This window comes from Rhagoletis zephyria, unplaced genomic scaffold (assembly GCF_001687245.7).
Source record: "Rhagoletis zephyria isolate East Lansing unplaced genomic scaffold, Rhagoletis_zephyria_1.1 Rzeph_scaffold_00492, whole genome shotgun sequence".
Taxonomy (NCBI): domain Eukaryota; kingdom Metazoa; phylum Arthropoda; class Insecta; order Diptera; family Tephritidae; genus Rhagoletis; species Rhagoletis zephyria.
In genome coordinates, this window is record NW_016157576.1 from 237425 (window position 1) to 247631 (window position 10207).

A 10207-nucleotide genomic window follows, 5' to 3' on the forward strand; every position below is an offset into this window, starting at 1 on the left:
TTATTTAACATATGGGGTGCGTTCAGAAATGCTTCAAGCCAAAGCATCAGAGTCTTTTATTTCTAAACTATGATTAATGGAAATATCTTATTTGCGCAACTAAGTTCCAATTCGGCTTTTACCCGTGGTTGCGCATATTTGACATTTCCATCAATTATAGTTTAGAAATAAAAGACTGATGCTTCGGCTTGATGCATTTCTGAACGCGCGCATGCACTAATATATGTATGCAAATGTATACGAAAAAAAGTTTATGATAGCTATTGGCAATATATCGTACATATAGATAGATAAGATGAAATTAAAATTTATAAAAAAAAAATACTTAACTTTAGGTAAAAACTAATTAGAAATCTTGAACACCACGAAACTATTTATGTTAATTTAATGCTGTGGCGTCTGAACTTTCTCATTTATCTCATTCTAAAATTAAAATGTTTGCATCTATTCAATGGTTATGCAAGCGGGGGTTCTCATATCAAAGAGCTTTTTTTTCCAAACTCTCTTTAATACGTATTTCACGAACGCCACAGACCAGTTTCTACGTAGTATACTTTAATATACCTAAATTATATTTAAAGTACAATTAAAATTTTAAACATATTCCCACAATCTACAATTACAGTTTGCTAAACTCGTGACGAGCCTGTATTGATTTCTCACATTCCCTCTCGGTTTTAGCGACTATGCTTCATACAGAAATGCGCAAAATTTCACTGCTGCTGTTGTTGTTGTTTGGATTTACATTAGCGCTCTTGCAGTTGGCATTCAATTGTCCATAATCGCTGAGCATTTTGAATAGTTGCTGTTGTTGCTTCAGCAAGTTTTGTTGCACCTGTGACGGTTGTGCGCGCTGTTGTTGTTGCTGCTGCTGCTGTTGACGAGTATTGCGCGCCAAATCATACAACTTTCGACGGCGCTCATAGAATCGGGCAACACGTTCCAATTTCAACTGTTCGTCAGAATTGGTGTTGCTGGCCGTTGTGGTGGTGTGGGTGGCGTTGCTGGTGCCCGAGTTGTTATTTGCAACAGCATCATGGTTGTTGTTGCCGCCAATGGTTCCAACAGAGTCAGCAGACTGTTGTGCCGACACTGATTTGTGGCTGTTACCACCACTTTTGTTGTGATTGACGCCCCCTAGGAAATCGGCAATTTGACGTGGTGAAAACTTCTGTCGTTTGCTACCGTCATTCCGGCTATGGTTGTTGCTGCTGCTACTGGCAAGCGGCATACAGCGCTTTATTAATTTGACACGATCATTGCCATTCATAGCTGTGTTGTTAACAAATATGGTTTTGCTGGTTTGCGCAAGCACAGGGCCAGCGGTGCTAGGCCGAGGTGGTGGTGGCAAACGGCTCGTGGGCGTTACCACAGCAACAGGTGCACCGGTTTGTGATTTGCTGCGCATAAGCGTGGCGCCCACACTTGCGGTACTACCGCCACTGGTCGATGAGTTGCCCGATTTTGAGCGGGAACGTTGCATGGACGACACTGGAGACACAGCCGAGCTACATCCATTAGAACTTGCGTTGAAGGTGATCTCTATGCCGCCGTTGCTGGTATTACCCGCAACATGTTGCTTCTGCTGTGCTGCATATAGTTGAGTTTGCGAAAGAGACGAGTTCGTTATAGTAATACTGCCAATTGAAAACTCATTGCCGCCTAAAGAATTAGTCGATGAGTTGCCGAAGTAGTTTTGCATCGACTTTGTATTGCTAGATAAGCGGACAGCGGTTGATGAATTCGTGCACACCATGCCGTTGATGCCACCGCCACTCAGTGTAATTGGGCTGTTGTTGGCTTTGCGGGCGTTCAAAATGTGTTTCCTGAATGTTGTTGCCGCAGCAAAAGGCAGCTTGATAAGACCAAAGCAGTTGATTGCAATGGGCTTAGGTATACCTGTGTAGAGGTAGGCATTCAAGTACATATCCTCATAATACTTACTAGCGCTGCTGCCGCTGGTGTTCAACTCGGTCTTTATGGACTTTGAGTTGCCGCCATTATTTGTACCGCTACTACTACTGCTGCTGATCGATTTAACCGTCTCTAAAAGAGAGTAGTCAAATTCTAGTAAATCGTCATCATTTTCATAGCAGGCTTCTTTAATTGACATGCCGTTATTGGTTGGTTGCAGCAACGAAACTGTACTGGGTGCATCAGTATTAATTTCCGTTGCAACCTGATCATAATTGGTGTGCGTTAGAAAATCTGTAAGCATTTGCTGCTGTCGTTGCTGGCTTATAACAGCCACCTGATTGTTATCAGTTATTTCGTAAATCAAATGATCTTCGCCAGCGCTGCCTGGAAGCACATATTGTTGTGAAGCGCGTTGCATACCACTAACAATGTTGGGCATTAGAATGCCATTCTCATCACCAGTAGACACATGTTCTGCTGTTTCCAAATTATCATCTGTGAGTGAGGGAACATTGTATAGTTGAAAGTGTGCTGCCATGTTATCATAGGCATTCACATACGCACCAGCGGTTGACGAAATGGTAGAAAAATCGCCTAACTTGTTCGATTTCATATCAACCGTGGCACACATATCCATCAATTGCTTAGCGCTAACAATATCATTATGGTCGTACTGTTGTTGCTGCATAGCCAATTGGTTTGCATCTGTATGATCATCCACGATGTTGTTATCGTAGTGTGTATTCAATGTTTGTTGTTGGTAGAGAAGCTGTTGTAATTGCATTGCGTCGATGGCGGTGAGTTGTTGTTGTTGTTGCTGCTGTTCTGTTGCATGCTGTAAGTGCGTTGGTATCTGCTGATGTTGCTCTACCAATGGACCGGATCCATTGAACATCTTCAAATCCTCTAGAGTAGCAACATTGTAGGGCACATACTGCTGTTGTTGTTGTTGCTGTTGATAGGCAACGAATTCGCCGGTTATTTCAACGCCTTGGCCTTGCTGTTGAGTCTGTAGCTGCTGCTGTGGCCCGCTTGCTAATATTGGCTCATCATAGCGCATGCGCTTAGCCCCTGACGGCACTTGTTGGTGCTGATAAACCTGATGTTGTTCCTGCTGCTGTGATACAGCTGCTGTATCCAATTCGTTTTCGTCAAAATGTATTTCCGTGTCAGCCGTACTGAGAATTTCATTGATGAATTTACTATCGAAAACGTCGTCAAAAGTCAGTATGGAATTTTCATCGGAAGTATTATGCGGAAGAGCATCTTCGCAGGCTTGTACAATTTCTTGCGGTACCACATAGTTTGGTTGCAATGCTGATTGGCCCACATTCATGTTATTAGCTGTAGCAGTAGCGATTATTTGATGTAGTTTATCGTTGTTGTTTTCAATAACGGGATTAGAGCTTGGCATTTGAAAAATGTTATTTGTAGCTGTTACATTGGTTGTAGGGTCCATGACAAGTTTCAAAGAGCCCCCAATTTTTTTATCGGCTGCTCCTTCTACTGAAGTGCATTCAGTAATTGAGGAAACGGCCTGATCGAGCTCACTCAATTGAGGTGAGTCAAAATTTGTTATGTCTTTGACAGCAGAAACCTTGCTTGATTCTCTCGCAATAGGAATAGAACTAGACGCAGCGCTTATATTAGCCTTAGTTTTTGTTGCATTTGTTGTATGTGATGATTTTGAGGAAAGTGCTTTGCCAGTTGAGTTTGGGCGTTCGTATTCGCCGCTGGAACTGGATGCAAATGAATCGGCGGACTCTTGGGCAACGAAAGTGGGACTTTTAACCTAGAATTTTCAATTAGAAAATATAATAATATATATGTATATATAATAGGGGTATATAGGGAACGGAATGTTTGGTCCTAACTATTTAAACGGCAAATTGAAATTGCGAATATCTATGTAACGCATCATATGCAAAGTCTGCAGACGAATATATAACCTACCTCAGCTATATTGGTGCTCAGTTTTGGAGTCGGTGGCAAAGAGCACGACGAATTCGATGATGACGAGTAAAGTGCGATTTGAGTTGTAGCCACCGTATCTGTTATCGTGTCCTTGCTATGTTTACTACTATTTCCCCCTGCACTAGAACTTGTTGATGCAGATGTAACTAATGTCTGCGCACTGCTCGGATTGTCGCTTTTGTTGTTGTTCGCATTAGAGCTTGAGCCGCTAACCCCTTTCTTGGAACTTTTGCTCGGCGCTTGAGTACTTTCCGAACTGGGGGTGCTGGACGTATGAATCCCGACCGATGCTGCATGGGCGTTACTACTATTGTGGCGTGATTGTTTACTCCGCGACCGACTGCCACTGGTGCTACTGCTGCCGCCGGAGCTGCTCCCAGCCGTTGCACTATTACTTTTGCTGCTTTTATGACGCGGTGTAGCTGCGTAAGTTGAAGAAGTTGTCGACACGGAAGATGATGATGACGATGCGTTGGATGATGTCGACATAATACCAGACAAATCAGAGGGTGAACCCAAAATCTCGTTAGGTGCTGTGGAACCTGATCCCTCCCGACCGCAATCTTGACTATTATCGTTTGATATCAAATTGTACATTTCATTCGCCGTTGATGCATGGCTTAATTTTGTAGAAGCTGCACCCCATGCAGATGGATGTTGCATCATCATATGATTGTTAAAGCCGACCATAGTGTAAATGCCACGGCAAATGCTGCAAACGATAACATCAGCTGTTGTCTTCTTGGGCACGATGCCGTAATAGTGCATATCGTTACCACTTAATCGTTGCACTTGGCGTAGAGATCGGCTTCCTCTGGATGTGGATGTGTTGGACTTTAACGATGTAGCAGATGAATTGGATGGAGAATTCTTTCCATTGTTACTTGAAGAACCTTCACCCTTATGGCGATGATGTTGCTTTTCAGCAACTCGGATTTGCCTCAACATTTTATCAAAATCGAAGAATTGCTGCCATTTTTGGCCCTGATGTTTAATCAATGAATTTTCGATGTTTTTATTCGAATTACTTGACGATTGCGCATCGCTGGATGTATTGCCACTTCTATTCGCTGCCATTGTGAAGGCGAAGTTACTGGTTCCAGATGAATGCTTTGATAGTTTTTCAATGTTCACTGTAGAAAAGCCGCTATTAATGGGCATGACTTACATACAGCAAAAGCAGTTTATTTTGTTATGTAGTTTACAAAAAAACTAAACTCGCCTCTTGAACCGAAATTCCTGGGCTAGATAAGATCGTTCCTACGACAGTCGGGTCTACGTAACCGGAACGACCCAGATTTATATCTAGCCAAGGACTATCACTCCAGCAACACTCCCCAAAAACTCTTTGGGGAATTTGTATGCTGCTACAACAGCAGACCACAAGCTTGTGATATATGTACATACATATGTACTATGTATCTAGGTTAATGAAGCGTATAACACCGCCTTTTTGGAGCCAACCAAAAACCAACCAGAATTCTGAAATGGTGAGAATATACATATTAAATATTGCAAACTGTATATTTCTATGGTTAAAATTTGTGCCAACCAAATAAGCAAATCTTTATTGAATTCAGGTTATATTAGTTAATTTATAAGTATATTTCCTTTTGTTAAAAGCCTTGATCAATTTATAAGAAAATATGTACCGAAAGTAATTTATTCGATCAATATTTTTGGTACTCATTTAGTGATACAAATATTATACATCACTGATGTATGCAGAATAGTGGCCAATAGGGCATTCAATCCCGAAACAATTTGACAATGCCGGGATTTCGGGATGCAAAAAATCTAATCCCGGGACTTTGGAGGAATTCGACTTCCACCACAACTTTTGCAATTAACAATAGGCCCCTTTTTTAAATCACACAGATTCATTGTCACCGATTTTGGTCTTACAGGGAGCATAATGCCCCTTGGTAAAAAAAAAAAGAGTCCGTAATTTAATGTCTATGTATTTTTATATAGCCTGCTCCCGTACTTCAGGATTTGCAGGTTTAACAGGACCAGCTGTTTTCGCCTTTAATAAACCTTATGTGAACGTGGCGTATGGGAACGACTTTGGACAAAATCCTGCAAAACCTGTGAATCGTAGACGTTCTGGAACGCACTAAAAGTATTCTTAAATATCTGTATTAATTGCATATACTTATGTAATACATCTATATTGACAGTAAGCTAACTTCAAAAGGGGGTAAGCATTCCGAAATCAAAACGAGACGGACCTGTACCGTTTTTGTGAATGTATTGTGTACGTGAGTGCCGTTTTTGTGTATGTGTTGTGTACAAGTTTATTTATAAACGTATATACGTACATATATGTGTTTCTTTTCTTTCGTACGTGTTCATTGATACATCTGAACTGTAATGTTTTCGGATGGTACTAGCTCTTACTGCCATTAAAGCACGATTATATATATGATTAAATGTAACATATGTATATAAATGTAAAGTCTTAATAATATCTTCCACACTGTAAAATATTGCTGTTTGCAATTGCTATCACATTTTTAGTTGAAACACAGCTCTCGCACAAAATGTTTGGACAAGTACAGTTGTTCAGGCTGTTCCTGAAACTCACTTCCAAAATTGCTCAAGTTCACTTTGAATCAAAATTTTGGTGCGCTGTATTTCGCGTTTTTCATGTCAAATTAATAAATTTTTTCGTTTTCAATATCTGTTTCATTGTCCCCCCCCCCCCCCCGACACTTCTCCAAGTCCCGAAATCCCGGGTTTCTGGATCCCGGGATTGAATGCTCTAGTGCCTAATTAACAGCTGTTATTATAAGACAGCTGATAATCAATAGCCTCTATACATCTCTTTCATACGCTTACACCCCTAATAAAAATGGTCAGATAAAAAATTTGTCGATTTTTATATTTTATGGCAAAAATGCGATAGCTTTGGCTTTAACCACGTCCTTTAGCCACATCAGCATAGTAGCATGTTCACACAAATCTACACAAACTTAAAAACACGAAATGTGCTACCAAGTGCAAACAAATCGGTTTCGAGATAATCCCAATGAAGTACATACGAAGTTTTTTTCAGAATACCATTCCACGAATGGAAACAAACCTCGACCAAAAGCCGTGTACAAACAAGTGCTGCCGTTTGGAAAAATCACATTTTAAATTAGATCCATTATCTTGGAGAAATCTTATTCTAAATTAAAGATATTTGGCCAACACTCTGACCGGAGTACACACGGCAGAAAATTTTACTTAATCGTTACTTTTATACGATTACTTTATAGTGCTGAACGAAAAATGTGCTGAATCTTGTAGGGTTGCTAGATTTCTGTTCGTGAAGCAAATAATTGTTAAGAATGATGGAATACAAGATTCCGCGTTCCAGCAGCGATGACAAGTCTGATAAATAGCTGACGTTAGTATCGCACTATCTGCCCATACTGCCATCCCTAAATTGGCGCATTAAGTACCAAACCATGAACCAAAAATACAAGATCACGTAAGAACGCGACGTTGTATTTGTAAACGGTTTTGAGAAAAAAGTTTGCGAAAGCGGGTTCGTCAGCTGAGCGTTTGTTTACATCACAAGCACCACTATTTTACACTTTTATTCAAGTAAAGAAGAGTTAATTCAACTTTGGTTTTCGGTGTTTTCTTTGCTTTGTTTACTTTTCGCTCGTTTTCCAGTGAAACAAGATGGCGTAGAACCCGCTAAAAAAACCGACTTTTTTCACTCTCTTGTTCTTACGTGATCTTGTGTCTTTCGTTCATGGTTCCGAACAACTGTCAAAACTCCTCAGGCGCTGTCTCCACAGGAAAACACTGATGTCGTGATAACCATGTCATAAAATATATTTCCATTGGAGACCGCCTATTTCTCATGGGCTGCAATATATGTCAGCGCTTATTGCTTGACATCTCCCTGTAGGGAAACCGCGGACTAGTGAATCAAATTTCTAGTTCCGTACTAGGTCTTTATCGCCAAAAACGAACTAGTCCGATAGGAACTAGATCCCCACCAGTCCAAGATCGGCGAAAAGTGGTACTTTTAAATAACTAATTTTTTCAGTTTTTTTCACTAGAAATCTATATCTAAAGTGACGAATTTAGAATTAGTTCGGAACTATAGAAAAAGGGATGCAGAACGAACTAGATCTTAATTGTCGAATTTAGAACCAGTTCGGAACTATCGACAAAGGGATGCAGCGGGGGGCTTGTTTACTATACATAGATATGTGCTCGGCGGCTTTTTCGTTCAAATACGCTTCTATTCTGTGCTTCGCAGATGCTTTTTCATAGTTTGGTAATACAAAACTAAAATTTGTGTTAACATTTCAACATCTTGGGACAGTCTGGAATCTAAGAAATAACAACGAGCACCTCTGCAAACTCAACTACAGCTAAAGGTATGTAAACGTACATTTCTTACAATCATTCAAACAAATTTAATTTCAAATTGAAACACATTTCTTCCAAAATAACTTAAAATCGCACACACGGAAGAACCAAAAAGATTGAAAAATCATGATACTTTTTTCTTTCGTATGTCGATTTTAGAACTGGTTCGGAACTATAGAATTTAGGACTAGTTCGGAACTATCGAAAAAGGGATGCAGCGGGGGGCAATTGACACTTCCTAGGACATCGCCATATTAAATTCGCCAGTTGCTTGCATGCAAAAGTGATTTATCGCGAACCAGTACTGGGTCTAAATGTACTAGAAGCGCACCAGTTCAGTACTAGAGATTTTCCCCACAGGGCTATTGCAGGCAAATTGATAGCTTGACAGCCATATTTTCATTTGAAAGAAAGCGTGCTGGTGGTAACACCAATGAAATTTTGATATTAACAGGTCTATTCTGCACGTAATGGGCTGCTTTTGCTTACGCGTAAAAGCACATTTAGCGCATTTAGCCCTAAATGCTACTCTAAATGTACATTTATCCATACAAAATTCGTCACCTAAATGCAACTCCATTTTTGCATTAATGCAGCGTTTTTGCTGCATTTAAAATGCAACATTTAGCACTTTCGAACATATGTTTTCGAAGAGCGTTCATGCTATCGCATTTAGCAAATGTACATTTACGCGAGTTGGAAATCGTATGCATTTGACAAACAGCCGTGTTTCAGTCGCTTATTCAGATCCGTATCTATTACGATAAATTCTCACGGAAAAGATAATGTGCAAAAACCCCTACTGAAAAGGAAAAAATAAATTCTAAACCGAAAATTCAATACAAAAACTTGAATTGTTTTAACCATAACCAAACATTTTTTTGTTGTATATATTCATTTGCCGGTGTTGTCAATTATAATTTCCACACTTAATTAGGAAACAAAACAAACAGAGGTGATCACAAATTAATCCAGATTTCTATCAGCATCATATCGATGTTGAATTTGCGTAACTTTTCTTTATCCAAATAGTGTAATGGGCTGTTTTTGCTTACGCGTAAAAGCACATTTAGCGCATTTAGCTCTAAATGCTACTCTAAATGTACATTTATCCATACAAAATTCGTCACCTAAATGCAACTCCATTTTTGCATTAAGAATCTAAATGCTAAAAGCAACCCTGATCTTCCAAAATTTCCACGATTCGAACTTGGTTTAATGAGGAAAAGTGGCAACATTGCTTTTTCGTGTATACAGTGGCTAGCTGCGTTTCAGTGATCGCCGATCGAGATTTCATTAATTATTTACATTATTTGGATAAAGAAAAGTTACGCCAATTCAACTTCGATGTGATGCTGATAGAAATCTGGATTAGTTTGTGATCAGCTCTGTTTGTTTTGTTTCCTAATTAAGTGTGGAAATTATAATTGACTGCACCGACAAATGAATATATACACAAACAAATGTTCGGTTATGGTTAAAACAATTCAAGTTTTTGTATTGAATTTTCGGTTTAGAATTTATTTTTTCCTTTTCAGTAGGGATTTTTGGACATTATCTTTTCCGTGAGAATTTATCGTAATAGATACGGATCTGAATAAGCGACTGGAACACGGCTGTTTGTCAANTTTTCTGACGTTTGCAAACATTTTAAAATCATATAGAATTGAAAATAAAAAAATGAAATTGTTTACAATTGTTGTTGGTTGAGATTTAAAATGAGAATGTGTGTGTGAGCTTGAGTTCGAATTTTAAAATTATATTGTTGGCAAACGTCAGACTACCTCTCAATGATTTTACCTTGTAATGTTTTTATTATGGTTAAAACAATTCAAGTTTTTGTATTGAATTTTTGGTTTAAAATGTATTTTTTTTCCTTTTTAGTAGGGTTTTTTGCACATTATCATCTGCGTGAGAATTGATCGTAATAGATACGGAT

General features: G+C 39.2%; 1 protein-coding gene across 3 annotated transcripts; it reads right to left on the reverse strand.

The window, feature by feature from the left end:
* Positions 1–182: 182 nt before the first annotated feature.
* Atxn7 (Ataxin 7) lies at positions 183–7122 on the reverse strand. 3 transcript variants are annotated; one of them, XM_017612031.1, is made up of 3 exons: positions 7096–7122; positions 3871–5373; positions 183–3709 (listed from the first exon to the last, which is right to left on the reverse strand). In XM_017612031.1, exons 2-3 carry the CDS (start codon positions 5050–5052, stop codon positions 692–694), a joined length of 4200 nt encoding a protein of 1399 aa, XP_017467520.1. In that variant the 5' UTR covers positions 5053–5373; positions 7096–7122; the 3' UTR covers positions 183–691. The 3 variants fall into 3 exon arrangements, with proteins under 3 accessions (XP_017467520.1, XP_017467518.1, XP_017467519.1); XM_017612029.1 differs by having other exon boundaries at positions 6977–7116; XM_017612030.1 differs by lacking the exon at positions 7096–7122 and adding an exon at positions 5544–5638.
* Positions 7123–10207: the final 3085 nt, after the last annotated feature.

What these genes read in the sequence shown, in the direction of transcription:
- Atxn7 (XM_017612031.1), bottom strand. Translation starts at nt 5,052, where the DNA reads ATGCCCATTAATAGCGGCTTTTCTACAGTGAACATTGAAAAACTATCA. An exon ending in TGAGCACCAATATAGCTGAG is followed by an intron (nt 3,710 to 3,870) that starts GTAGGTTATATA and finishes TGAAAATTCTAG; the next exon opens with GTTAAAAGTCCCACTTTCGT.